The sequence below is a fragment of the Chanos chanos genome, chromosome 14 (assembly GCF_902362185.1).
Source record: "Chanos chanos chromosome 14, fChaCha1.1, whole genome shotgun sequence".
NCBI classification, from domain to species: domain Eukaryota; kingdom Metazoa; phylum Chordata; class Actinopteri; order Gonorynchiformes; family Chanidae; genus Chanos; species Chanos chanos.
In genome coordinates, this window is record NC_044508.1 from 13,552,874 (window position 1) to 13,580,806 (window position 27,933).

Genomic DNA, 27,933 nt, shown 5'->3' on the forward strand with positions numbered 1-27,933 from the left:
TCAAGCAGTTATGAAGATGAGTAATACGTACACTGCCTCACACAAACTGCTTGTCCTCAGCAAAATGAGAGAATTACACTTTAAGGGTCTTAGTTACTAGTCACGCAACTGGTTGCTGAGCAGTTACAAGTAATGTTGACCTTGATAATGCCTTGAAGTCGCTTCGTCTTTCAGGAAAACACCATATACTCGAAATCAGGGCGCTAAACTCTAAACCTAATTTCAGAATGGTTTTAATATAGAATCCCTGTTCCGCGGGAAAAATATCGAAGCTTTTGAACTGTAAAACCTGGAGGACGGATCCTATCCTAATGATTATTATTGTTAAAATTTGTCTTCTGATATTTTAATACTGCATTTATGTATTGTAATGTCTGTCTATCCCCAGTATTGGTTTCTTTATTATTACGGTATGTGTCACTTTTGGTAGCATTCTTTCGCATTGGTTCAGCTGCTGAATCGGTACGAGGACCAGGTCAACTCTGACATCTAGTGGAAACACGATCCACTTTAGAACAGAACATGCACAACGTATTTGCTATTCATTTGCTAGCAAGTTAGCGGAGGGGAAACAATTCTGTTTACGTAACGTAACTTCGACTGACTTCGATTTATAGCTAACTTGAACTTGCACCGATAAAGTGTAAGGTTTAGTAAAGCAGCAGATCTTAAGTGACTTCACAGAGTAAGCCACTGAAAATTCAGGGTTCACTGACAGACTATGTAGTCTCAACATATATCTGAGATTATCTTATCTTTTCCCAGTCTGTTTATCAAATAAAATTAGGTTGTTAAACTAATTTATTTATCTTAATTTCGATACTCACGTTGGTTTGCTATGTTTGTCGAACTATGGTCGTTAAACGCTTCGACTCGTGAGCTTTGTTTGAAACCGATAGCTAGCGAGTGTCGCTCTCTCAAATATTTTTCAGGTAACAGTTTTTCTTAAATTTACATCAGCTAACTCAGAGTGAGAAGAATGAATAAAAAAAGGTTACGTTACCATTTCCAATGGAGTCTTCAGAGGAGACCACTGTACTGAAAAGTTAGCTAAATTACGTTAGCTAAGCTGGCTAAAATGCCTACGTACTACCGCGCAAGATGTTAAGATCCATCACCATGGCAACATCATCAACTTTTACTAAAGCACTATTTAATTGACTGAGTTTATATATCTGTACAAGAGAGTAAAATCTGTATCTTGAAAAAAGACGTTTTTACAGTAAATGCGCACTAATATGAAATACAACCAATTTTCTTCAGCAAGTCTCAGGTTGACCCGGAAACACTTGTATAACCTTTGCCGCAGCGCAACACATGGGTTTGTTTATAACTACATACGAGAGCCTTTGCACCCGTGTAGACTATATGGCTTAATATTTAATGAGTTATATAAGTTTACAGTTTACAGTTACATTTTTCCACATCTCTTGTAGGAACCGTCACGGGGATAAAATGCTCTAAATCTACGATATAATGGGTGATCTCAGAGCCTCTATGATTGACAGACCACTCATTTTGGATGGTGGCCTAGCAACGCAGTTAGAAGCCGCGGGTCTTCAGTTGCAGGTAACTTAAACAAGTTCAGGTATTCGCTTATTAATAATCCTATGTCGATGACAACGAATTTCATATTAGTCGCTGCTCTAGGGCGATCCGTTATGGAGTGCTAGAATCCTTCACACGAACCCCGCTGCTATCAAAGATGTACACAACAGGTAATGTAAAGCAGATCAAAATAATTTTGGCCCTTCATTTTCAACTTAATAAAACTCTGTCTTCATTGAAGATGAATTTCAATATTGCATCAAGTTCCTTCTGTTCATAGATATCTTCATAGTGGTGCTGATGTCATAACGACCGCCACATATCAGGCTAGCATTGAGGGATTTGTCAGTCACTTGGGTCTCACCCATGAACAAGCTCAGCAACTGTTAATGTCAGGGGTTGAGCTGGCGAAACAAACGGTGAAAGATTTCAGCTCTGGAGGTCTTCTGTCAGGTACGTGCTTGCTCCAATTTTTACGTTCGAATAAAATCCAATGGCAATTTCGAGTAATTCAAGAGGGTTAGGATTCGTGGAAATGTTCTAGGGCATGAAAAAGTATCTGTGCAGGATGCATTGTTCAGAAGCAATATCACTCCACTGTAATTACCTTTTACTTGCTGTGAGTATCTTAATGACTGGGATTTTATTTAGGCGTTGTTATACGACACTGGAAGCACCTGCTTTTCTTATAGATACAAGTTCTTGCTTAAGATCTTAATATGAACCTTTCTCTTTAAGACAGAAGAATGCCGTTGGTGGCAGGCTCTGTAGGGCCTTATGGGGCGTTTTTGCACGATGGCTCTGAGTACACAGGCAGATACGAGGAGAAAATGAGTATAGAGGTAAGGTGAGAGCAAAGCCTCTTTCTCTCAACCTGTAGCTGCCTACAGAATCTAAAACGTAATGTCTCACACGTGCGCCGTCTTCTGTCTTAGGAGCTCAAAGCCTGGCATCGACCTCAGATCCAGTGCTTAGCTGCAGCAGGAGCTGACCTCATTGCCATGGAAACAATCCCAAGTCTTAAAGAGGCTGAGGCACTAGTGGAACTTCTCAGAGAGTTTCCTGACTGTAAAGCCTGGTTGTCCTTCTCATGCAAGGTAACCAAAACACCACTACGAATGACAAGGCCTCATTCTGATTTTAGTGCAGGTATTTTTTTACTTTTACATGGTCTCTGACACACTGATAAAACAGAACCTGAACGTTTCTCAAGATTTGAAAATGATGTACCCGTTATGCTTGTTTTTCAGGACAAAGAAAGTATTTCAAGTGGGAAGAAGTTCTCTGAAGCTGTGCAGACAGTGAGTAGATGCACTCAGCTTATTGCTGTTGGCGTGAACTGCTGCCCTCCTACCCTAGTCCAGCCTCTTCTACAATCTGCCAAGGCTCACAGGAAAGGGGACATCAGCTGGATAGTCTACCCAAACAGTGGAGAAGCTTGGGATACCAACACAGGGTGAGTCAGTATGAAATCATACAACATCAGAACTGTGATAGTATAAAGGTTTTTAGTCATAGTGAAAGAAATGACAATCATTTTTAATTTATATGAATAAGCATATAATTTATTTGATCCTGGTTGTATATTTATTGAAGATGGATAACCTCAACAAAGGAAGCATCATTTGCAGAGCTAAGTTCTGCGTGGGTGAAAGAAGGTGCTTTGTGGATTGGTGAGTTAAGTTGGTGAAAGCTCTTAATGAGGAGAAAGGGTCTGTGGTCTTTTCTGTGCTGAGTCATATGGTAATCTTCTCTCTACAGGAGGCTGTTGCCGCATTGGCCCTGCTGATATAGCACAGCTAAAAAGTCAACTGCATGGAAAACATTAGTTTTTCTTATTCATCAACTTTGAATTCAGGACAAGGCACCGATTTTCTTATTTAATTTAACCATGTTTTGCTGAAGAAGTTTTTAATATGACTCATTTTCAGAAAATGTGTGACTCATTGAATAATGCGAGCACATGTGACATAATTTTGCTGTTGGAATAAAGTTCAGCAATAATGTATAAGAATTTGTATAAATCTTTATTTATAAAAAGAAAAGGGAATAACAACTGCACTGAATTCACACTAGTATTTCACATCTACGTGAGATTCTTAGTACCTTACAGACTGTACACAGTTGCAGTGGCAAAGTAGGAATGAACATTGCTGTGCATATAACATGGAAGCGTGCATGCAGTCAAATCTTTAAGCTTTTCACAAAGTACTCGTTTACAAACTGATTTTCATTTACCACTTAACATCAAATACTGATCTCTCTTTTTCACATTACTTTAACTTTATTCAGTGTGAATGAAGACACAAACAAGTGTTTCCCAGTGCTTTCAAAGAATTTGTACATTAGGATATGTTAGTCTCACAACTCTGTAGTGTCACAAGACCATCTTCTGGACCAGGTTCAGTTCAGAACAATGCACAGAATTGAACACACACATTTCTCTCCACTTTCAACATGATGTCAGCACAGTAACAGGAGTCAACTTCACTGATACCAGTTTTCTATGCATTGCTATAAATAAACCATATGTACTTTATATAAAGAATCCAAATGGTGGATAACATCTTTGTGCTAAACACTTCTATAATAAATAATTCCACTAAGAAGCACATGAAAATAAAATACCTCATTTTTTTGGCGTTAATGGTCATGATTTCACATTTTATAGCCTGATTTCTGTGCAACCCTCGTGGCTCTAGGATTATTATAATTGAGGGAGAGGACACTGTAAGATTGTCCTGTAAGTAACCACTAAACAGGGAACAAATGACAATGAACGTTCTTTTAGCTCAGTTTAAGTTTCCACTGCCTGTTCTGTGACATTATTGTCCTCTCCTTCATCATGATTTTCTCCTAGCTCTGAGCAGCCTTCGCTTTTACATCTGGTTTCAGTCGGTGATGTCTTCATCCAGATCGCTGTCAGGTGACTCTTTGTGTCGGTATTCTGTCGTGTTGGACAGCCGTTTCCATGCCTGATCTGGTCTCTGGTTTCCGGTGCTGTGGGACCGACCCAGACGAGAAAGGTGTTTGGAGGATGTTCGGTCCTCTGTGCCCTCCCCTGACCCACCTTGGGCTCTCAGCTCTGTCCCTTGGTGGTGAATGTCATGTCTCAGGTTCTCCAGGTTGAGTGCCCAGGGTCCTAGCTTCTGCCAGTTCACTCTCTGGAATGCCATGATGCAGTGCAGGTTCCCGCCCACCTAAGAGGACAGTGGTTTGAAGCTACACTCTTACACTTTTTAATAAGCAACGGTGTTTATTTGATGTAGACGTTATTGATTGAATAAACTTCTTATCCTAAGGGTATAAAGTTCATTATATCTTAAGCCACTGCTAAGTCAGCATGCCAGCTAAGATGCAATTACTTGGAAAACAGGACAATCTACATCAAGTGTTTTTACTACATTTAACCCCAAGATCACTTACCTTCTTAGTTTTACGATACTGAATACCTCTCTCCGTGTGGCGAATGTCCAGGTATTCTGGGTTCTGCGTGTTGAGATCTATCACAATATCTGCCCACCTACACATCAGACACACACAGAGTGGATGAAACATTATTGCCTTATTGTTGAGTGGTTAAAATCAATAACACAGGGTATCACACACAGGAGAATAAGCCTAAAGCAGCTAGTTCAGTATAAGCAGTGACTGGTGACTGAGTGTGAAACACAGCAGAAAGTTACAAAGATTAATATTGTAAGCAGCAAGTCAGCAGCAACTTGTTTGAAATATCTGACAAAATACAAAACGTTCTCATCTCAGAATATGAAAAAAAAATGTGAACTACATACTTTTTACAGTGAATGGCAGGGTGTTTCCTGCTTGGTTCACCAATGAGAATCCAGTACTCCATCTCATTAAGAGGAAGCGGCCCCCTGTGTTAAAACATTCCCATTACTGAAAAATTATTAGTTCATTTACAACATAAACATAAGCACCGGCATGCTCAGAGCTCTGCAATTGCATAGATTCAAAATCAGTAATTAGCTGAGGAAAGTTTAAGACAAAGATTGTTTGTTTGTTTGTTTAATTAATGGCCAGTCGTTAAAAGCAGCTGAGGTCTGACATACCTGTAAGCCTTGGCTGCTTTCAGTGGCGTAGCCTCAAAGCCAACAGGACAAAAGTAGTGATTCTGACAGTGATAGATATAAGCCATGGACTCATCCTTGAGTCCCTGGGTCAGCTTCAGCAAAGCTCCTTCAGCTAACAGCAAATCAAACCAGCAAAGCATCACGATACACATCTATAACATGCATTACAACACACGTCTATAACATGCTTATTATGGGATACAGCTGTCCTTACTCAAAGTTTCTTTTCATAACGGCTTTAACCGTCTTGACTTTTAAGTGGGTCATGTGTCAACTCAGTAAAAGAATTGGATCCTTGGAATAGAATCCTTGCTCACCGGTTTCTCCTGCAGTCTTGTGCTTCCCGTGGGGTTTGTACAGAATATAGGAGCACCCTCGTACCCGAAAATGATCATTGATCTGCCTAAACCATCTGATACACGATACACGAAAGGGGAATTAGCAAGGACAAATCAAGCTGACAGTTCAGCAAAAATTTCCATAGCTTTAGGAAATCATTCTGTCTACCTCATTAGAGTGGCATTGCCAGTAAAAGGCCCAAATTTGATCTCTTCAAACGGAGGCTGGAAACCAAGAATGTGCAAAGCCTCCTCCTGGGAAATGGGTGGAAGACTGCAAACACAAGGAAAACAAAGAGTTGCTTCTTCTCCCCCATCCAAAGTCATTGACGTGACTTAACTGAGATCAAATGAAACAAGCGTGCTCCAAAAAAGAACAAAAATAGAACAAGTCACATTTTTTTCCCTGTACAAATCAACGTTGTACAGAACAAACTGTGATCCAGAGACACTGACTGTTGGGCACTTAGACAGCATTGTAGTGATGCCAGCTGACAAATATTAGCAGCTTATTTCAACAACACATACCTTCCAGCTCCCAAAGTACTGTACAGAAAGTTCCAGCAGGAGACCAGAGAGGAGATTCCACAGGATGTTTTGTACTGAGGTCGACTAATGCAGTACCTAAGGTGGAGAGTTAACTGAAATTATGACAAAGAAATGTATAACAAAGTCTTTTTTTTAACTCTTTTCTTCTCTCTTAAGCTTTTCTGACAGAGTAAACTAGAGTAAAAGTAGCACTCCTACCATCTTCTGAGGTCCAGAACTTTCCTCTGTTTGATGTCCTCCAGAGATGGCTGAGGAGGAAGGTCCTGCAGATTCCTGCTGGGTCTGTCAGCAGATTTCATCTTCTTTGAGCTGAATTTCTTTTGATTGCCTTTTAAAAACAACAAAGACCTTTCAAACTCCATGTAATATACCAAACGTATGTGAACTCAACCACCGACTTTGATGCATAAGGTCAGACATCTTCGGAAATGAACTAATTACTGGCCAGTCCCTTGAATGTCCTTTGAGGCTCAGGTTTACCATAGCTAGCTCACCTCAGCTGCACTCAAACCTCATTCCTGGCCAAAATCAGACTCAAAACCTCTTACCTCAGGGCAAGGGGTGAGATGTAAAGGCTAAAGGCTAAAACCAATTGCCTACTCTGCTAGCATGTTTAAGAAAGTGTACGACAGAACCGCCCTTAACTGGCTGGCCTTCCCAGCATCAGCATTCACAGTCTGAAATGACAATGAATCCTTTAACAACACCAAAACCTTCTCAACTTAGCAGACCTCTGGTTTAGCAAGAGTTGTTCCATTCCAAATTTTGTGGCTGGCACACAGTTTATCATCATGATTAGATTTAAGAACAAAGCCAACGGACCAGTAATCAAAAGCTTTCCTGACGAATCAAAGGCTCTAGCTAAGTGTCTTTGTGTCTTGGGACAACAACTATGGGCCAGCAATCTGTTTCAATTTGACTTAAAAGCTTGCCTTTGCTTGACTCCTTTTGATCAGATAGCAGGCTAAGTGATAAGACATGTTTTCACTGGAATAATTTACTGTCTCAGCAACTGAAGATTTTTTTTTTTTTTTGCACCACAAAAAGCACATGCAGTCTTTCTTGATACCTTAGCACGACTACATAATTTCATACAAAAAAATGTATAACTACCCTGGATGAGTAGGTCTAATGTTAAAATAAATTAAAATAGATGCATATATTATAACCTTTGTGTCTAACTGAGAAGTAGGCCATTTGTTTGGATATCAGGGGAATAATCTGATGCTTATGTCATTGGTCACACAGTCAGATGGTTACGTAAGAAGCAGCAGATGGTGGATACGACACATCTCATATTCCTGCCACTCTGATTCACCAGTTATGAGCCTGTGGTTTCTGGCAAACAGCACTAAACCCTGAGGTTATTTCAGCAGTCTATCAGTCAATACTCCAAAGCAAAAAATACACAGTTGTGATCAAGATAGTTGCGAGTCCCTGTGAACGCTACCAATCAGCACCCAAGAACTGAGATGAACCAATGAATTATTTACATTACTTACTTGTCCTAGTTTTTCGAGTTAAGAACGCATCAAAATCGGTTGTGTCTATCTCCCACGCTAAAACGGGTTTGGTATTACAGGAGGGCACTAATTCCATATCACAGTCCACATCTAATGACACACTGGTCCCGCTGCCAGGACCCTGGGAGAGAGAGACCGAACCGGACTTTGTAAACGCCGCCCCGTTGTCCGGCTTGCTAAGGGATGCGTCCCTGGTAACGCTGGTGGTCCGCAGTACAGGCGCGGCCTGGTTGAGTAGGGCGTAATCGGAGCAGACGGTGTAAAACTTTTCGCGTGAGTGGGTAACAGGGCAGGTCCATGGCAGCTGAAGTTCAGCGCTAGAGGCCCGGCGGGCTCGCAGGGCGTCCCGTGTCAAGGGACTCAGGAAACTATGCTCATCCTCCCTACTCGGGGCTCGTGATGGGGCCGCATGGTCACTCGTGCCAGTTACGTTTGCTCCTTCACTTTCCACAGTGTTAGGCATTGAATGGAAAGCGGGATGGGTGAAGGCGAGAATCGTTCCAGGTTAAAGTTAGTGAGACGGTGAGATCAGATTGCTTGGCTGTGTGAGAGAGGAAGGGAAACAAAGGTGGAATAAATTCAGTCTGCATGGCCCAGGACTCTGGTACAACATCCTCATGATCAGTTCACAATTTCATTTAAGATACACATTACTTAAGCATGTCAGTTTATGCAATTTTGAAATTACTTGAGGGATGATCCTGCAGTTGTTATCACTCATAGTCATGGTCAGAATTATGTTTGGACCTCTATACCATACACATTATAACCAATCTGAAATCCACAACTTGGGTGAACATGTAAACAATCAAGATAGAGACAAATAAGACCAGTACCTTCTGAGCAGTACGGTTATTATTTGAACCAAGGTGATGGGGTAGCAATAATAAATCACATTTAAGAATTAATACGTGTGAATCACATAATATGTGTGCTCTTCAATGGGCAGTAGAAAATCGTTATTTATATGGATTATGGAACTCACTGCACATTCAAACACACTTGAGAGCATCATCAGAGCACAACAACTCAACGGGGGCATTTCAGGGGCACAACGTGTTGTCACTGCAAGCTTAAGACAAACTCGTTCTTATTCAATTTCACATAGACCGAATAACGGAGTAGGCTAAAGTGCTAAGCAGTGTCACAGCGTTTCCATGCAATTTCGGCTGCTGAGCAAGTGAAACTGAAGACCGTCCTTGGAGGTAAGCTACGTCTAATAATTAAATGTGTACAACGTACCTTTGACTTTGCTACTATCATCATCTATCCGCAAGCATTGTATCCACTATCCCACTACTACCTGAGATTACTGACGTGAGAACACCAAAACGACAGACTGTAAATAATTCTACACCCATTACGCATAGCTAGCAATGTCTGTCGTTATAAAGAAACTAGCAGTCACACAATATTTAATTAAATCCGCCCGATTTGTGACTTGTGGGGACTCACATATATCGAACACGAATAATGGTTCTGAAAAAGCTATTAACAGTTATTAAAACCATGACGTAAATGCTTACCATGCCATCGTTACTTTGCAAAGGTTAGAAAAGATGTCTCAAACACACTGAATGAAGTGTGTAACCAGGCGACCCATCAGTTTCTATTGCCTTCCGCTGTGGAGCTTTAACAGACTGTACCAATGTTCGGTAGGGGTGATTGGATTCTAGCAAAATAACATGGATGTCAGTTCTTCCTCCATAACTTTTATTGTAGAAAATGTATATTGCATTACATTTTACAGATGAACGAGAAAAGCGCAGCTTTTTTCCTGGACAGTGATAAGTCAAATAGATGTTAAAATGCGGTGTGCGATCAAACTGTTATCAACCCCCGACTTTAAATCTCTAACCAATCACACACCAGAGGTTGAATTGCGTGTTGAGAATGAATTGAGTAATAGTTGCGTGTGGTGCAGGTTTGTAAGGTAAGTGTGCACGCATTAGTAATGTGACATTTTCTACACTGTTCACACTTCAAGTGCAATATGTAGTGAATACCTGACAATGACATATGAGTGACAGTGAAACCCTTCGTGGACTTAGCCAGCGAGAACGGTCAAATGTACCTCTTGCTGCACTGCTAAAGAGTATTTTCCCTGCTGTGTCCTTAAACTCTGAGGCCCGCATAATACAAATCAAGCTACTGGGGTCAATGGGGCATACGGTAGATTATTAACCTTACCTGATATTTTTGCAGAGACACGAATGATTTGCATGCCGGTTGCACCATAAACATTTTATGTTGATTGCGAATATGAAAAGATGAACATGCGGTCAACTAAAGTGCGGGGGCGGTTCGAATCCATTTAATTTTTTGCAACAGGTAGAAAATATAGGATTCAAATTTATGTTGAATACATTTGTGTGCATTTTCCGATAATGGAACCTCAAACGTCTCTTCCTGAGAAAAGATCTGGGACGCATAAAGGAGCGTGTATCGACACGACCATGTGCCACTCATATTTCACAAAGTCCACAAAAAAGTAAAGAACTTGCTTTTGTTCCGCAGGGCAGCTCTTTGAAACCATGGCTCAGAAGCTTCTGGTCATTGATACAGATTGTGGCATAGACGATGCTCAGGCCATAATGCTGGCCTTGGCTATACCCAGTGTAAAGGTTTTGGGCATCACTTGTTGCTTTGGAAACACAGATGTTGATAACGTGTGTCAAAACGTGTTAAGAGTTCTGTCTGTCTGTGAACGCACTGAGGTAGGTATCAGAGGTGGCCACTATCGAAGGTATTTCTTTGTCTCCTTTTACATTGCTGTTTAAGTGCAGACACTAACTGGTTACAGGTCATGCATGGATTCAGGAAGTAAGTCATGAATAACTTTGTTTTACTGCCGTATTCCTAAGTGCTAAACGTGTTTAATAATGAACTCTACTGTGAATATTTTACTGTGTCATACAGATTCCAGTCTTTAGGGGTTCCGCAGGTGCCCTGGTTGGAGCAGGTAGACAGTTTAGGGATCATTTTGGAACAGACGGTCTGGGAGACGTATTTGAGGACCGAGACTCTACGGTATGGAAGACCTCCGTTCAGTCAGAACATGCAGTAAATGCGCTTACAAGACTCGTGTCCGAGAATCCGGGACAGGTAATTGTTCAATCAACATCGAATTTGGAAACCTTTGGTATTTAAAACTGCCCCCTAGTGGCACATGAACATAACTACAATGAACTCGGATGATGGATCCATTTCTTTCTCGCTTCACAGGTCTCTCTTGTGGCTCTTGGTCCCCTCACCAATTTAGCTCTAGCGCTTAGACTGGACCCAGCATTACCTGATAAACTGAAGGATCTCTACATCATGGGTGGAAACATGGAAGGTAAGGAAAAGGCTTAACAAAAACCTCTAAACTCAGTGGTCATCATGTCCTTACCTCTATTTGTGTTTGTAGGAAAAGGGAATGTAACACCGTGTGCAGAGTTTAACTTTGTTATGGACCCTGAGTCAGCCTATGTGGTATTAGAGGAATATCTGTGTCCCACACACATCGCCACCTGGGAATTCACCTGCAGAAACAAACTCTCATGGGTAAGTGTCTAATCTCCTTGAAATATGTGATGTACACAACTAAGTAATTACTTTCTCATCAAAGTGTTTCACTACATCTTTCTCTGTTTATTCTGTGTGTTGGGTAAAAAGTTATTCTTTCGGTTGATCTGAAGCCTGTGTATTTTTTGTTTAATTTAACTTGATTTCACATTCCAGGACTTTTTTGACCAGCTGGTGAACCAGGAAACATCAGCTTCTCGTTTCATGAAGAAGATTACGTCCAAGTGCTGGGCGTTCTCTCGGGAGTTTGGGGTTAATAAGAGGGATGTGTTGTTTGGGCCTGGCTACGTGCCTTATGACGCTTTTGCCGTAGCGGCTTGTGTGGATGGCAGTGTAGTAACGGAGAAGGTGGATTGTGCCGTGCGGGTGGAGCTGCATGGGGAACTGGGCCGAGGAATGATGGCCATAGACCACACGAATACACTTAGAAAAAACCATCGCGTGTGCGTTTTTAAGGAGTTCGACACCTGCAAGTTCAAAGAGCTACTCATGGCCTCGTTAAACCAGCCATGACAACGGAACGAATTCGACAAACTGCAAGAATTAAAACTCTGCGTGTACAATCGCTTTGTGTGTGAATTATGGTTCATGTTTCTAAAGATTATGAGCAGCCATTGAGCCAAAAATGTCATTAAAGAGAAGAGAAATCCAGAGTCAAACTGATATGTTTTATTTCAACCTGGTGACCGATGTCTGTCTCTCTCTAGGTGACAGAAATGAAACGGTGCACAGAACAAACTTCAAACCTCTTTCAAGTAATGTCGTCACATCTCCCCCTGACTTAAAAATTAAAAGCCAATTTCAGCAAATAAAGCTTTTCCTTTTTACTGTGGCAAACTTTATTTTAAAACATAAAATTACCCTCTAAATCCATAATTCAGTTGTAATTTGGCTTTAACTGAAAAAAACAGGGTATAGACTTTCATGGTCCTGGTGATGACAGTCTCAATTTTTGCAATTATCAAAGGACATTAACCTCAAAAGACACTGGGCATCAACAAGCGATCTAGCCAAAAATGTGCTTCTAAAATGATCGCAACTCTTAAACCAAAAAATATTTCTCTCCATGTATGGGGACTGTCACAAAGTGCTCTTTTTAATTGAGTAACACTGCATCTTTAACCCTACAGTAATACTGGGCCTTGTAGCATATTCACAAATCAAAATGCAGGTATACTCAATGACTCAAAATGGGAAATTTCTAAAATGATAAAGGAAAAAAAAAAAAAACATCCCTACAAGGGCAAAATCATTCCTTAACATCAGCATTTTTTGTAGCTTCACTTGGGGATTTCATTTTTTGTTGTAGATGTTAAAACTGTTTTAAATAAGGCTTAGGGTATCAAAACCCTTCAAATAATTAAAATAATTTTGTCAATTGAACCATTAGTTTGAACGAAGATTTTTTTTTTTTACTTTCAGGAAAATGTGGCCTTGGACTAACCGAGATCACATTTTTGCCATCTTTTTTTTTTCCCCCCCAGTGGGATTTTTCGCCGAAGAAAATTCTCTTTAATATGCTGAGCAAATCAACAGAAGAACGAACAGAAACCGTAAAAATCATGGCGTTTCGGGCGTTTCTCGTGGGTCGAGCAGCTTATCAGTTGCCGTTGTTGTTGTCTGGGTTGTTGGGCCAAGGGTCTGAGTTCCAGCGGTTCAGGGTGGGGGTCCATGGGTTCCAGGGGTTGTAGGAGGTGTGGCCCATTTCAGTAGGAGCAGGAGTGGGCGGGACAGTGTGGCTGACCAGCTCGGGGAGGGCGGAAGAGGTGGGTGGGTTGAAGGAGTGTAGGCTGTCTGTAGACCAGATGGAGTTGCTGAAGGGCAGGGTAGGTGACCAGGGATTACGGTTGGTGCCCAGGATAGACTGCTCAGAGATGGAGAAGAGATGAAGGAAGTTTGACCTGCAGTTAGTGCTGGAACTAATACCGGGTCATTAATACTGAACTACTTCTATAATGAAGAATGTATGGGATACAAGGTTGTCAACACAAATTTCTCTAATAGCTGTAACAGACATGACTGAAATCAGGAATGCAAGAAAATTACATGACATTTATGTTTTTAATATATTGTATATCCATTGATATAAACTATAAGATAGTTGACTGATCATTAAATGGGCTTCATTTGAACGTGTGAGACTAGGTTTATGCTGGTTTGTCTTGCGGCAGTTAAGACGGATGCAGACAGGTGCTGTGCAGCTGTGTACAATAATATGTCTACAAGGTTTCGTATGGCTTTATCTTAATGGGTATGAGGATGATAGTATGTGGTATGTGGTAAGTGTTTTGGACTAGAATATGTGATTAGCTGTCTACTGGTTTGTCTGTTACTGAAGTGATCTGTGTAGTGGTATGGGTGATGCTCTAAGTGTGTGTTTGTAATACGCTGGTTCATAACCATGAAGCAGGCGCGTGTGCGTGCGGTGGAATATACGACGGGGCGTGTCTTACTGCAGTGGGAGCTGTGGGGGATCCAGTGCTGGTGGGCCAGGAGCTCACGTTGGGCTCATTATCCCAGATAGAGGAGGGCACGGAAGTGTATTCAGACCAGGTCTGCCCCTCTTCTGAACTCTTAGTCATGCCTCTGAACACTACACACACATTCAAAAAAAAGCAGTTCAATATGTGCATCGCTATCACACAAAAAAGATCAGGATTTATAAGGTATACTAAGATTTATGAGCTTTACAGAAACATAAGGGTATTATTTTTGTCACGCTGTCGTGTGTGGAGACGGTATGATCTGGCTCAGTGGTGTGGATTACCTCTAGACAGATTCAGTGGGTTGTTGGGTCCAAACGCAGAGAAAGAATTATGGGAGCTGAAGCCTGGACTGCTGCCGTTGTCAATGGGGCTCCATAAGCCAGAACTAGAGAGAGAGAAATGATATTAGCTTTCTGTGTGTGCTTTCATAAAAACCATCACAGGTTTATGTAAACTGATGTGTGTGTGTGTGTGTGTGTTATTTCTGAACCTGTCGCTACGGTAAAATCACCTGTCTGAACTGTCGCTCTCCACCGAAGTCATGTGAGGTAGGGTCGTCTTCCCCAGGTTGTCCGGTTTACCTGACCCACTGCCACCTAACACACACACACACACACAAAAACACGTACACATGCATGAATGAACAATCAGTGCTAAACATATGAAGACCACAGATCACCTGTGGGCATGAAGTTGTCAAACTACTGTTTACCTGGACTTTTGTCGTAGCCTGCAGCCACAGCTGCAAAAGTGGGGTTACCATTTTTGCCTGGGAGGGAGGTGGACTTGGTCAGCTTATTCCCTGGAGCCTTCTTTATGGTTGGCTCACTGTAAGGAAACGCAAATCAATCGATGATAATTCCTATAACGTCTCTGCTTCGTAAACGCTGATCATTTCACTCACACCTCAGCATTTCGTGCAAATATCTGTTAAGATCTGAGCGAAATATCACTACACAGCTGCAACGACAGCACTGTTAATTTAAGGAGCTGCTTTGTGCTCTCTGTGAAGGCTGTCTAAACCCCGACGTTGGTGCAAGTGTATGTGTACCTGTTGGTGTTTAGCACACTGCTGTAGGAGCCGCGGGGGATGATGCTTGAGGAGGTGGGGGGTGGGGAGCAGGTCCGAGACATGGCTGAAATGGGTCTCTTCAGGAAGGGGTCTGCATTCAGAGTCTGTAGGGAGATCTGCTGGAGACTGTCTGCTTCTGATACAACAGGGGAGAAAAGAGATAGGAAATGCTTTTAAGAGTCTCCTGACCATCCACAAAATTTTTTTAAAAAGGACATATTGGATGTCATTAATTATCTTGAACTGACAATTCTGCTCTGCAATAATCCAAACAAGTGTCAAAATAAAAGTCCTACAAATGAGTTAAAACATCCGTTCGAGAGATCACACTTAGGCTATTTCACCAAAGGTTGCCTCTTATTGGCTCACCTCCTCCATTAAAACTGATCTCAGTCAAAGCTAATCAAACACTACGGTTTCATTGGTTTCTGCTTGTCCAGTATTTTAAAAGAGCAGAAGCGGGGGTGTTGGGAGAACTGAGCCTTTGACTTACGGTTGCTGGTTTTGTTGAATGGAAAGTCCCATTCTGGTGGGGGGGACTCTTTTTCTCCCTCAGAGCCGCTGCTATGGCCCAGCTCTGACAGGGAGCCGTTGGAAACAAACTTGGTCAATGGGGAGGGGCGACCATCCTCCAGTTTCCCACAAGGCACTGAGGAAGAAAGGATGTAAAGTCACCAAAGTGCAAAAACAGAGAGGTAAAGAACATGACGGAGGAATCAAGTAGGCGAGACTTACATCTAGGCTTGGTCAGAGGTTTAGTTTTGGGGGCGCTTGGTACTCCTGAGTGAATGAGGGATTTGTGAGTGAAGGTTTTGCGTTGTTTGTTTTCAAGGGGTGTGACATAGGGCAGTTCCAGAGAGCTGTGTGAACAACAGCAACACGTCAACATCAAGAGCGAGAGGAGAAAACTAGGCAAGCGTTGAAGTCGGTATCCGACAGCTTAAAACCTTAGAACACGTATCAAGACAATCATTAAAAAAAAAGAAAAAAAAAAAAGAGGTTTTATTATTCAGAAGAGTGTAATGTGGGAAAACTTGAAGTCCTTAACAAACCTGGACTTTTCTACTTGATTCTCTTTCTTTGTGGTGGACTGTTTCTTGTTTTTAGGTTTGGTGGGTGAGGGAGGGACTTCCTCTCTCTCTTTCTCTGTATTCGTTGTTCTACCCTTCTTTTTCACTGGTTCCTGGAGAATATGAGCAGACAAGGATGTCAAAGATTATAAGAACAATCTCGTAAAAAAAATGATAGACTTTTTCATAAATATATAAGCATGTGAAATATCGGGACTAGAAACCTCTGTATGTATGTTCCACAAGAGTGCTAAGTCCTCCATTGCTCATGTCTATCTTTGCTTCTTGGTTGGAAGTGTGTGTGCGTGTGTGCGCGTGTGGTGTGTACCTCTTTAATATTGGCCTCCGTATCAGGGTTGGAGGTTTCTGTTGTAGTAGAGGAGCTGTCGTCATTATCGGCCAGTGTTTCCTTTAGCTCCTCCCCTTGAGTCTTTCCCTTTGCTTTCCTCTCCTTCTCCTCTTTCTTTTTCTGTGCCTTTGTTTTACTCTTCAGTTTCCCTTTTGATTCCAACACTGTTGACAAATATGCAGACACGTTATTAAAGAGTCCGTCTGGGGAATACTAAAACTCTTTATTACTTTTCAAACTCTAAGGTTCTCTTACAGTAAGGGTCATATTTCATGATTAAAGAGGGAGCGGAAGTATGGGTACCTTTGTTTTGTAAAGACTGCTGGGAGTTCTGTTCTGTTAACATTGACATGGGAGGTGATTCGGGTCGGTCCAGGTCTTTATCCATGGCGACCAGGAGTCTGTTGTAGTCCTGGTCCTCTGTGCTGCTGCTTCTCGGGGTCGGTACCGGTCCCGTGGCGACCGGCCCGTTGGGCTCTTCGGACTGGATTAACACTGGCTGCCTGGAGTTCCTGCTCTTGCGATTGATCAGCTGGTTGGGCCCCTGTCCCTGCCCGTCTTTCGTCAGCTGAGACGAGGAGGAGCCTTGCATAGATGCTGGCCGGCCCGAGCCCGTTCTGGACCTGCCGTCTGTCGAGTCTGCGGAGTTCCTGCTGGTGCCGTTGGAGTTCGAATGCGGGCCTCCCTGGCGGCCCCCGGCCCGGCTGGCACCGCCCGACCCGTACATTCCTCTCGTCGAGCTCTGATGCACGTCAGCGTAATCGTTCAAGCTGCGACACACACACACACACACACACACATTCCATTTAGTATATTTCAGCAATACCACATTACTGCAAACTAAAGAGAGTCATAAACAACTCACTGTAGGATAACCATATGCATTCCAACATTCCACTTACTTAGCATCGCTTTGAATTCGTACGATTTCCCTGAGATCAAAGGGTTTGCCTGTCTCCATGGTGGAGTTGGATTCCATTGACAGGCGTTTCTTGAAGGGCTCCCAGATGCCCTGGGCTTCCAGGTAAGCCGTGGCGATTACCAGGAGGAACATTAAGCTACAAACAGACATAGAGCATTAGACACCAGCTAGCCAACTTCATCACTATATTTCACTCAAAAATCTTCTGTCATCATATAAAGACTTTGTAATACAAGTGCTCACATTTTGAAAGAACCATGTGTTTTTACTCAGCCTGGTTGTATACAGGCCATCAGTCACCAGCAAGACAGCACAGCAGTGACACTTGATACAACCATTCTCTTCCCATTGGATGACATGATTTGAAAACCCCATACACCCATAAACTGTTGATCGGTTGTTGGATTGAGCGAGAGGGAGAGTTTTCTGGAATCAAGGCTGAAAGCTGACCTCATTATGAGAGAGACGATGATGTAGAGCTCCAGCTCCCAGTTGGGTCGGGGGAGGGTCTCAGCGCACACCGCCAGCATGTGATAGGGCAACGAAGCATTCAGAACAAACACAAACTCAGAACCCCCTGCAGTCACCAGCTTCAGCTCCCGGATCACACGCGATGACGTGAAATCTGGCGTAAACCTGGGGTGGACAGATCACACAGACAAACAGATTGGCTCATCAGTGGAGTACATCAGTGGATTTTTAAGACAAGTATAAAATCAGTCTTTGGTAATGATGTGCAGTATACAAACAAGTTTCGAAAAACAGGTATATGCACATGCCAAGCGTAAAACGTCTGCCACACTGAGATCTCAGCCAAACCACAATGAATGAGCTTTTAACACTTTACGTGACGAAATAATCTGAAACCTTTTACCAAAAAAAACAAATCAAAGCTTCTTTATGCGCCCTTCAGTCTAAGGCGATTTCTCCAAAAAATGTATATTTTTCTCTTGTATTCCTTCATAAACACAAGCGTTACTGTGTCTGAATGGAGAGAGAGGAGGGGACAGAGAGACGATTGACTCCTCCACTCAGCAGTGCTGAGGAGTATTAATAGCACTCTCTCAGGCAAAAAGAACAAACACTAACACATACTCCTGACCAGATATGTTTTCTTTGTGGCTTTGCGGGTTGTTTGCAATGCTCCTCACTGACCTACTTTCCAGAACACACCTCCACTTCTCACCTTCAACTGCTGGAGAACTCACTAATCCGTTTATGCGTCGGAATAGACCTTGAGGGAAAGGTGACCTGGGACATAAGTGAATGTGGAGAAAAAATGTTTTTAAGGTTGTACTCACAGAATGATGAGGTCCTTTGAATCGTTTGGTTTGAGTGCAAATTCCTGACAGTTAAGGACTTTGAAGCCATATCCCTCGCAAACGCTTCCACTGATCTCCACAGAACGGATATGGATGGGCAGTAAACCCGTATTCTCCAGCCTGAAGGTTCGCCTCAGCGTGAAGTTGGGCTCCTTCGTTTTAACTGATGGAAACACAAGACAATAAAGTAGTTCATTTAGACTAAGCTTGCATAGTGTACATATATACTACATTCTCAATGCCCACTGGTTTTGAGGTGACTTCACTGCCTATTTACTGTGACAGGGGGGCAGAGGAAGAACAGATAACGAACTGCAGCCATGCTTCCTCCCTCATACATTAGACAGACAGCCTTAGAACATTGCTATGAGGAAGCTGCTGATTGGGCACATGAATTGCAGAGATGCCAATCATTTTTATTCAATAAAAAACAACAGAAATTAATTGCACCATCATGTAAGGTAGCTTCCAGGAAGCTGGTAATTTCAACCTGGTTTAGTTGAATACTTGAGACATATAAGTGGAACATTTCAAAACTACGAATTTGAAAGAGGGAGAGCAAGCTATAAAAAGAAAGAACAGAACACAGACATACATAGATAGATAGATAGATAGATAGAGAGATAGATAGAGAGATAGAGAGAGGGAGAGAGCGAGGGAGAGAGAGGAGAGCACACATTAGCAGGAACTCAGTGCCACTGTACAAAGACTCACTCTCTGAACAGTCTTTGAGAAGAGCTTCAGTCATCTTAAACCTCAGAGAGCTTCCAGGACCTGGAGCCTTGCCAGCAACCTTCAGACTTTCTCTGGTCCCCTGTCCATGAACCATGATCAGGTCCACCACTGTCAGGTTATTCCTGAGAGAAGGAGGTTCCACAATTACACAGTTTGTAATTACGCAATTCAAATCTCGTGTTATAGAGCTAGAATAAGGAGAGGGTCTTCTTGTTCTTCAAATAAGTCTTAGAAGAGCAGAGAACAGAACACTCCACATAAATTAACACAGTGTTTCCAAACTCCAGTCCAGTTGCTGGAACTGCTGGATGACACATTTTTGACACAGCCCAACACTAACATGTCTGATTCCAGGAATGAAAACGTGCTGACTGGCAGAGTTGAATGAAACTTGAATACCTGTCAAGAGTTGAATAAGACATCTGCTTGCTGGGCTAAGGCTCTATGAATATGCAGTAAACTGGGTCGGTGGAGTCGAGAATAGTCAGGTTAATGTTTAACTACCAAGCAGAGCTGGGACACACCTTTGGCAAATTAACAAGAAAAATGCTAGGAACAGTTAACTTTAACAATGCTCTTGTTATGCAAGATGACGTGATGTCAGTGAAGTCTGAGGTTTGAGGAGTCAGTTGTTCCACACGCTGAGTCGGTTGGGAGCTACAGAGTACGGGGAACTTTTTTTTTTTTTCCCCCTTCCAGCCGATGCTTAACTAAGCTGCAGGAAACACAGTTGTATGTGAAGATTTTTAGAAGTGAAACCAGAAACCAGATTTAAGAGGAAGTCAAAAGTCCGATATTGTCAGCAGAGCCAAGTTTACACCATGAGTGGGCCATGCACAGACGTCTGGTCTGGTTTTAGATGTCCCTAAATCCTTTTCTCCTTTTCCAAAACCTAACTGTTAACTGAAAACCTTAAAAAAAAAAAACGGAACTAAAGATTACAGCACCTCCTTCGACCACGCCCTCTGGGATAGTGTGCTGGGTTAGAGTGAGCTCACCTTACTACCAGAAGAGAGGAGACGCTGTGGTTGCTGATGGGAGTGAATCTAACGCTGAACGATTTCACCTCCCCCGGCATGAGAAGCAGATTGTACACGTACGGCCGAGTCGATCCTTCCACAAAACCTGTGCTGCTTTTTGAGAGTGTAGACTGGAATGGGCAAACAAATGGGAAAACACACACACACGTGCACACACACAAAGACACACAGAGTGGTCAAACAAAGCCTATCTCAGGCTACATACACTCTATTCATAAACTAATAGCAAGCACTTGACTCTTAACAATGCATAATAAATTAAGTAAACGAGTAGAAGTAGGGATTCTTACAAAAGAGATATTCATCTCTTCACAAAGGCATTCCGGAAAGGCTAACTAAAAAAAATCAGCCTGATGAGTGTTCGGTCTCAGTGTCAGTTTGGCTGTACATGAGCTGCAGTGAAGATCCATTTCATGCTAGTCACTACTTACTAGATTCCTGTGGACCTGGAATTCCAGTGTTTTTGTGTCAATGTTGATGTTGGAAAGCTTTCCCAATGGAAATCTGAAACAAACAGGGAAAAGAAAACACCCATAATAATCAATAAAAAACATCTTGTTTGCTTTAATCCATAAAAAAAAAAAAAAAACATTTGAGTTATGTTGAGTTAGGATGTGTGCCCGAGAGTTGAGTAAGCCTGTACCTGTACCTGTCGGCTAGTTTCCCACTGAACACTGAGGGGTTTGGGTACAAAGCTAGTGGCAAGACCTGAACATACACAGGCACATCAGCAGGATTTTCCAATACCACCTCCTCCTCCTGACAGAGACAAAGACAGAGAGAAAGAGAGAGAGAGAGAGAGAGAGAGAATGTGTTACAACACAGCTGGCATTGTTCAGGCTCACAATACAGCGTGTATAACGTTAAGTGACTGTGTGTGAGTGTGCGTGGGCGGGAGGGTATGTAAATTCTCACAGAGGTGCTGTTGGTGTTGGTGAGAGGGAACAAGATCTGCTGTGAGGAGTTGACTAGCGACGGCCACGAGAGCTGAGCGGAGACCTTGGCCTGAACGTTCTTCTGGAGGTCGGTGTTGACTTCAAAGTACGCTTCGAGGCTTCACAGGAAACACAAACGACACGTCATATTCACACAAATTGCACAGACACCTTTAAACCTCAGCACATAAACTGCGGAGGAATAAAAGCAAAAACAGCCTCGACTCGTTTGATGACGTACTGGAGACCCGAGCGCTCTTTGAGCTCGCGCCATCTTTTGAGGAGTTTTTGGTGCAGGTCGACGTCTGCGTCCCAAATGTCTTCCTGCATGGCCAGGCCATGGGGTCGTGCCTCGGCTGCAGAAAGGTAAAACGTTTAAACAACGTTCGCAGGGAAAGAAACAAAAATGTACAAGAATGGAACGTAGGAAGACACAACTTACATTTCAGCACAAACGGCAGCCCCACATAACAATGGTCGCCACACTGCAAACTGGCATCAAAATAAATATTTGCTATCTGTAAAAGAGCAAAATATAGAAAAAGAGAGAGGGATATAGCAAGGGGGCAAGAGAGAAAGAGAATGGGAGCGAGAAATTAGCATTCAAATTCTCTTAAATTACCAATGAGATTGTTGAACTGCCCTATACGTTGGCATTTCCTCTCAAAATGAATGAAGCTGTTAGAACCAGGCTTCTAAAACCAGCGGTAAAATGTGAGAGGTGATTGACTGAATGGCTTCGGGAGGCTGATGTGCAGTGATGCGGGCAGGAATTGAAAAGGGCAAACGACTGAGGAAAGAAGCGCGTGTGAGCGTTTGGAATGCGAGCGGAGCACCTTGGTCTTGCGTCTGGGCTCCAATTCGTCTTTGTAATTGCGGAGGCGTCTGTAGTAGAACCGCACGTCTTCGGTGAGTGAACGGATCTGCTGCAGCCGCACTCTCTGAGAGAACGAACTGTGAATGTTCAAGCCCTGGTGAACCACTTTTCCCTGAGGACAAAACACACACACACACACACAGGTTTATTTTCATACCCAACATATGAGAGCACACATGGCATCGTTTACATAGCCTCCCTCAGTCAAAACTATAGCTCTGAAACCTCAACATGTCTGGCACCCTAAATGCAGGCATTGAGGCATTAGTCATTAGAGACTTTTCAAAACTCCTAAAATGATCCTTTGTGCTCCTGTACACTTTTGTGCTCCTGTACACTTGATAAACGAGTGAACGGGTAAGGCTAGAGCGGGTAAGTGAGCGGGGAAGGCCAGAGGCAAAGGCCCTGTGAGGAAAGAAGGGCCACGCCTTAGAGAGGCTGAGCGCTAAAACGGTTCAAAGCCATGACACAGATAAAGCACGACAGACTAGTTTTTCAGTCTACGCTTAATGTCCCATTCTATTCCAAACAACATCACGTAGCCGGGGGAGTTCTCAGGCCGAACTTTGAAAAAGAAAAAGAAAAAAAAAAAAGAAGTCTTTTCTCTTTTTACTGGCCTCCAGAACACGTATAACTATCACAATAACAGGAGATATAACGTGTCTCTGTGCTCTGCTTTATAATACAGAAAGAAAAAAAAAAAAGAACTTACCGGAAAAGACGGGGGTAGGATAATGTGTTTGGGTAAGCTGCTTAAAGCTCCCACTGCTACCAGAGCTTTCGCTGGGATGGTGAGGATCTAAAACAGACAGAAAAATAAAAAGGCATAGAATTATAAACGCTGAATGATCCCTTTTTCCAACGAAAGACGGGTCTTAAGGGTAATCTCATAAAATGGCACCAACTGACAACGGTGGCTTTAAGGAGCAACAGAGTGAAGCAAAAGACCAGTGTTTTTTGGGTATTTGTTTTTTTTTGGGGGGTTTTTTCAGAGCCATCTCTGGGTTCCTGAGGGTAATCCAGTGATCTGAATGGCTGTGTTTGGGGGATTTTTTTTTTTACTCCCTGAGAAACAGTGAGGACAGTGTTAGATGACAGATCTCATACCTCATAGTCTGTGGTGATGTGGACTGCGCCGTCGTAAACACCCTCCAAAGACTTAGCCACCAGCGTGACCCTGAAAGCTGCGTAGTAGCCTGAAGCTAAGATGACCTGTGTGATGAACCCATATGTTTAAACATGCAAGAATTATAAAAATGAAACAAATGTTTTATTCATAAGATTTCCATGGGTATATTCATATGCCCAGTCTTTTCTCTCAGAGTTAAATGCAACACAGATTAATACGCAGTCCATTGTTTTCTTCCCTATATGCACAACACAATGCAAAAATGACTGTCATTTTTCTTGAATTTTTCCATTGGGTCACCTGGCAGGGTAACCTGATCTGGTGAGTCAGAGTTAAAGGGGGTGGGCGGAGTTAAAGAGGGTGGGAGGAGACAAGCTTTAGGCCTCCAGTTCACTGTTTGAGGAAAGGTTACTGTGATAGAGCGAAGAAAAAAAAAAAAAAACGGATAAGTAGCTTGGTATGGATCAGAGCTTAACGAATAAAAATAAAACGGCTCTAACTTTGTGCCAAGAGTTAGTACAGAAGAAAGCCGTGGTTGTCTCAAAGCTCTAAACTTTTGCAATGAGAGGGGGGGAAAAAAAAAAGAAAAGAAAAAAAAAATCAGGTCAGGAGATATCTAACCCAGATTTACATTTATCAAAGCGTTCTCAGCAAGGTCGTTCTTCAGACAACCGAAATCCCAAATGTAAACAAGTTATGCCCGCACGGCACCGCTAGCAACGTTCTGGCACTGAACAACATATTCATAATTAATACATTCATAACACAGTTTACCGTGGACAGACAACAAAACTGAGGCGAGAGATAAAAGAGCTGTGTGTGGAGTGTCTTACACTTTTATAATGGACAGATGAGGCGTTGTGTAAATCTGCCATGCGTTCCAGTGCTGATGTCTTGTTCCCCTGTTCTGTTCTCAGATGTTCCATACTCAGACTGTCTCCTGTCACCAACCACGACTTTATCTCCAGCTGTGGAGGTTCACAGATACAGCGCTCAAACACCTCTACTTCATTATGGTCTCATTTTCTCCTTTTCTTTGGGCGGGGGGAGGGTGGGGGGTTTTGCTATTTATTTGCTACCTCATGTTGCCAGCCTGCTTTGTCATGTGGTTACTAAGAATGGATCTCTTTAAAAAATGTGTGTACAGTGAGCAAAAGTGCAGTCTCTTGGCATCACAGATGTGACTGTACTTATATGTATTAATCTTATAATATTTGCTAAATTAATCTAGAAATACGCATAAATGAAAGTTTGTTTGCCTTATTTGTATAGCATGTCATCGCAGGGCAAGTGCGGTGTGTGTGTGTGTGTGTGTGTGTGTGTGTATGTGCTACGCCTACCTCTATGGGGTTGCTGTTAACCAGTACAAACACCAGACTGCTGGAGTCTGTGGCACTGAGAACCCCAAAGTCCAGCGTGTGCTCCTTCGGACTGGGCGGTAAAACCATCGGCTAAAAGTAACAGCAGACAAACACAGTGACTCAGATTCATTACTGTGAATTTAGTCATCATGATGAATGTGATTGTGCACACACAGGTCACCTTTCAGGCTAAATACCTTAAGCATGACTACAGTATGTTGGAAGTGACTCAATTTTCAAATCACCAACACATTAACTGAGATTTGAAGCTTCTGGCGTGAGTAAAAGTATGATTGTTTATTCACAGATATGACTCATCACCAACTGGCTAATTATTTGCCAATTCCGTTTTAGGGTAATATTAGGGCATTAGTAAGTTGTTTCAATGCAAACAATGGTGAACAGAACAGTAAAACACTGACTACATGAAATGATGGAAGCCTCTACTCTCTCTCATTTGTTGATCTGATATATATGCAAAACAAGTCGCATACTGGCATAAAAACAAATAAAATGTCTCTAAGGAAATATGTACAATAATTCACGCCAAAAATGAAAGAAACCGTTCTGTACAGCCATCAATTTCTAATACAACCTTCTCATTTTGATAAATAGCAGTCATCTAACAGTCTGTGATAAGCTAAGCAGGTAAATAAGACGGAGGGTAATGACTTCGGAGTAATGATGACTGAACGTGTTTGCATTACAGGTTAATCAATAAAAAGGCGGTTTGGTTTGACTAGACGGGTGACACTCCTCTCCTTGGCAGGATGTGTGCTCTGTTCATCCAACCAGTGACTGATCATTCCAAAAACACCTGATCGATAGCCTTTGTCTTTGTACTCTGCATGACGCTAATCAATATAAAAAAACGGGGATATCGACTGTAAACGTTTCACAAGGTTAATTTCATCTGCAACTCCACTTTCCCGGACTAGTCGAAGTAGATCGCGGTAAAAGGCTGCTAGCTAATACTTACGACCAGTATTACAGCATGGCGCACCAACAACGGTTCGTACAATGTTTTGAAGATATGAGAGATTACAGCAGTAGGTGTTGTTTTAATTTGGTTGAGTGCTACAAGAGGTTCGCTTTGGCAGGATACAATGAGAGAGGGCCGGGTACAGGTTTCTAGTATTCGGTTTCAGTTTTTCATATTACACTGTTACTTCTCTGTGTACCTCACAAAAGTGCATGTTTGCCTAAATCAGCATAGTCACTATTCAATTTTGGAGCGCCACCCTTGTGCAAGGATGCTGTTCCATCCCTAATCTAATACAGTTTAATCTGATATTCAGGGCCTCCTCTAGACCTTGCATAGCAAAAACCAACAGCAAAAAGTCTGCCAACATAAGAGCTAACTGGCTCTCCTAACTTAATCCCAAACCAGGATCCATCTCCAGAAATTTTAGAATGGACGGCCTTTCATGACTGTTACATTTACGTCAAAGCTGGGCCAGAGAACCCATCCCGGAATCCACTATATGTCAACGGTAAGATGCCATAGCGAATAGGACTGCCAAGCAATTCTTTATAAAGCTGCAGAACCTCCCGGAAAAGACACTAAGAGTAGCATGTAAGGTTAAGCACGCTTTACCTCGAGGAAGCCGGTGTATGCTCGGACAGGAAGGTGGAATTTGGAGGCGTTGGTTACGAGGAGGATGTTACTGTCGATGTGGATGGAGGGCCGCACTGGGCGGAAGAGCAGGGAAAACATGTAACGAGATTCGTGTGGAGGGATCAGGATGGGCGCGCTGAAATTATGCACCTACGGGACACATTAAACAGAAAAGCCACTTCAGTTCTGTGTAATACCAGTTTCTCTGGAAAAGGTGTAAATCATAGCAGCCTCGTTGGTGCCGCCAAAGTCATAACAAAAAAGAACCGCTCCCAGGATCATCAATAATTAAACAAATAGATAAAGCCACACCCAGTGAGCAAAGATAACCTACAGGTGACTCGGTTAGCTTGCAACATCTTCAATATCTCTCTTGACTATAGTAAAGCGGAAACATGGCTACGCCTGAAAACAAAGGAGTTCCCATTCACCGTAAACATGGTTTTGGCGTCGTCTGCCAGGGAGACGTTGTGAACATGGATTGAAAAGCTAAACGTGTTGGTGAGGAAAATGGGCCTGTCCACTGGATCCACTGGACTGTCTCTGATATGGAACAGAGTGGCTGTGTGGTCGAAGCCCAGATACCTAAAACAGACACATAACCGTGTTTAAACCAGTTCTGTTTGACCGTTTGTAGCCTGCTCCACCACATAAACAACAAAAAAAATAAGTAAATAAAAGAGTAAATATGAGGTGTTTCCATTTATGTGTAGTGGAATAAAATCAAAAGTCTTACCCCTCTAAAACTTCGGCTTGGTAAGGGATTTCAAGTTTTGAATAACTTTTCTCTTTCGCTTTTACTGTTATTTTTCCAGAAAACTGATATGGTCTTCGTGCTTTCGAAGCTAAAAGAAAAGAAAAGAAAAGAAAACAAAACAAAAAAAAGAATATATACTCAGGTATAAAAAAAAAACAGACTAGAGTTCCAAAAAGCATCAGTGTCAGCTTTGCTTTAAAAGGGGAAACTAATACACATTCTGCCTGGAAAAAGAATGGACATATGGCATAACAGCTTTGAACTGTCTTCAGAAAGAGGGATGATAACCCAAACAAACAGGCAAAATGAGCATCTTCTCTGTGAAAAGCCAGATGGCACTTCTTGGTGATAGGGATTCAGACAGGTGTGTATCTCTCATTTCACTATTGTTCCCATCAGTTACACAACAATCATTGGATCATCAGTAAACTAACGGGTGTAAGAAAATGACATGCAAAAATATTGGCAAAACAATTCATCGTATAAACAGCTAATGAAAAACCAACCGAGGTCAAAAGAAGTTTCTAGTCCTTTTCACCAAAGCTTGAACTGCGTATTTGCTCTCTTGTATCTCTCAAGCACAAATAACAAAATAAACATTTTGACCATTAATCAATTCTTCCTTGCGCTCCTTTCGTTTT

The 27,933-nt window shown here is 42.3% G+C and overlaps 5 protein-coding genes across 5 annotated transcripts in view; 2 read left to right on the top strand and 3 right to left on the bottom strand.

The window, feature by feature from the left end:
* Positions 1–1,083, bottom strand: part of nme7 (NME/NM23 family member 7) — a 31,766-nt gene extending 30,683 nt beyond the window's left edge. The window contains exon 1 of the mRNA XM_030791668.1: positions 1,004–1,083. Coding sequence (XP_030647528.1) covers positions 1,004–1,006 — 3 coding nt within the window. The 5' untranslated portion in view covers positions 1,007–1,083. The remainder of the gene's footprint in view (positions 1–1,003) is intronic.
* A 372-nt stretch (positions 1,084–1,455) lies between these two features.
* Positions 1,456–3,377, top strand: zgc:172121 (homocysteine S-methyltransferase 1). Its single transcript, XM_030791084.1, has 8 exons — positions 1,456–1,569; positions 1,651–1,718; positions 1,829–2,001; positions 2,287–2,390; positions 2,484–2,645; positions 2,799–3,004; positions 3,145–3,221; positions 3,310–3,377. The coding sequence occupies exons 1-8, from the start codon at positions 1,477–1,479 to the stop codon at positions 3,375–3,377; spliced, it is 951 nt and encodes a 316-aa protein (XP_030646944.1). The 5' UTR covers positions 1,456–1,476.
* A 212-nt stretch (positions 3,378–3,589) lies between these two features.
* LOC115827661 (basic immunoglobulin-like variable motif-containing protein) lies at positions 3,590–9,672 on the bottom strand. Its single transcript, XM_030791557.1, has 10 exons — positions 9,579–9,672; positions 8,032–8,593; positions 6,728–6,857; positions 6,509–6,604; positions 6,150–6,254; positions 5,960–6,054; positions 5,622–5,754; positions 5,343–5,426; positions 4,975–5,071; positions 3,590–4,748 (listed from the first exon to the last, which is right to left on the bottom strand). The coding sequence occupies exons 2-10, from the start codon at positions 8,513–8,515 to the stop codon at positions 4,440–4,442; spliced, it is 1,533 nt and encodes a 510-aa protein (XP_030647417.1). The 5' UTR covers positions 8,516–8,593; positions 9,579–9,672; the 3' UTR covers positions 3,590–4,439.
* Positions 9,673–9,963: 291 nt separating this feature from the next.
* Positions 9,964–12,389, top strand: si:ch211-201h21.5 (inosine-uridine preferring nucleoside hydrolase). Its single transcript, XM_030791061.1, has 6 exons — positions 9,964–9,985; positions 10,570–10,769; positions 10,972–11,157; positions 11,278–11,389; positions 11,462–11,598; positions 11,776–12,389. Exons 2-6 carry the CDS (start codon positions 10,587–10,589, stop codon positions 12,130–12,132), a joined length of 975 nt encoding a protein of 324 aa, XP_030646921.1. The 5' UTR covers positions 9,964–9,985; positions 10,570–10,586; the 3' UTR covers positions 12,133–12,389.
* The window catches only part of tmem131 (transmembrane protein 131), a 32,905-nt gene continuing 17,255 nt past the window's right edge, over positions 12,284–27,933 (bottom strand). Inside the window, exons 13-41 of the mRNA XM_030791060.1 lie at positions 27,272–27,380; positions 26,967–27,120; positions 26,515–26,685; positions 24,897–25,007; positions 24,390–24,524; positions 23,535–23,639; positions 23,140–23,226; positions 22,387–22,539; positions 21,993–22,068; positions 21,792–21,906; positions 21,531–21,669; positions 21,265–21,374; positions 21,047–21,119; positions 20,574–20,725; positions 19,555–19,697; positions 18,820–19,003; positions 17,969–18,154; positions 17,499–17,654; positions 16,900–17,366; positions 16,576–16,760; positions 16,230–16,360; positions 15,913–16,037; positions 15,671–15,826; positions 15,157–15,313; positions 14,818–14,933; positions 14,617–14,701; positions 14,387–14,490; positions 14,073–14,212; positions 12,284–13,483 (exon numbers count right to left, since the gene is read on the bottom strand). Coding sequence (XP_030646920.1) covers positions 13,220–13,483; positions 14,073–14,212; positions 14,387–14,490; positions 14,617–14,701; positions 14,818–14,933; positions 15,157–15,313; positions 15,671–15,826; positions 15,913–16,037; positions 16,230–16,360; positions 16,576–16,760; positions 16,900–17,366; positions 17,499–17,654; positions 17,969–18,154; positions 18,820–19,003; positions 19,555–19,697; positions 20,574–20,725; positions 21,047–21,119; positions 21,265–21,374; positions 21,531–21,669; positions 21,792–21,906; positions 21,993–22,068; positions 22,387–22,539; positions 23,140–23,226; positions 23,535–23,639; positions 24,390–24,524; positions 24,897–25,007; positions 26,515–26,685; positions 26,967–27,120; positions 27,272–27,380 — 4,289 coding nt within the window. The 3' untranslated portion in view covers positions 12,284–13,219. The remainder of the gene's footprint in view (positions 13,484–14,072; positions 14,213–14,386; positions 14,491–14,616; positions 14,702–14,817; positions 14,934–15,156; positions 15,314–15,670; positions 15,827–15,912; positions 16,038–16,229; positions 16,361–16,575; positions 16,761–16,899; positions 17,367–17,498; positions 17,655–17,968; positions 18,155–18,819; positions 19,004–19,554; positions 19,698–20,573; positions 20,726–21,046; positions 21,120–21,264; positions 21,375–21,530; positions 21,670–21,791; positions 21,907–21,992; positions 22,069–22,386; positions 22,540–23,139; positions 23,227–23,534; positions 23,640–24,389; positions 24,525–24,896; positions 25,008–26,514; positions 26,686–26,966; positions 27,121–27,271; positions 27,381–27,933) is intronic.

Excerpts from the sequence above, each read along its gene's own strand:
- zgc:172121 (XM_030791084.1), top strand. The coding sequence starts at position 1,477 with ATGGGTGATCTCAGAGCCTCTATGATTGACAGACCACTCATTTTGGAT. Across the intron at positions 1,570-1,650 it reads CCGCGGGTCTTCAGTTGCAG|GGCGATCCGTTATGGAGTGC; the intron begins GTAACTTAAACA and ends TCGCTGCTCTAG. Across the intron at positions 3,222-3,309 it reads AGAAGGTGCTTTGTGGATTG|GAGGCTGTTGCCGCATTGGC; the intron begins GTGAGTTAAGTT and ends TTCTCTCTACAG.
- LOC115827661 (XM_030791557.1), bottom strand. The coding sequence starts at position 8,515 with ATGCCTAACACTGTGGAAAGTGAAGGAGCAAACGTAACTGGCACGAGT. Across the intron at positions 6,055-6,149 it reads GGCAATGCCACTCTAATGAG|ATGGTTTAGGCAGATCAATG; the intron begins GTAGACAGAATG and ends ATCGTGTATCAG. Across the intron at positions 5,072-5,342 it reads CCTGCCATTCACTGTAAAAA|GTGGGCAGATATTGTGATAG; the intron begins GTATGTAGTTCA and ends TCTGATGTGTAG.
- si:ch211-201h21.5 (XM_030791061.1), top strand. The coding sequence starts at position 10,587 with ATGGCTCAGAAGCTTCTGGTCATTGATACAGATTGTGGCATAGACGAT. Across the intron at positions 11,158-11,277 it reads TGTCCGAGAATCCGGGACAG|GTCTCTCTTGTGGCTCTTGG; the intron begins GTAATTGTTCAA and ends CTCGCTTCACAG. Across the intron at positions 11,599-11,775 it reads GCAGAAACAAACTCTCATGG|GACTTTTTTGACCAGCTGGT; the intron begins GTAAGTGTCTAA and ends TTCACATTCCAG.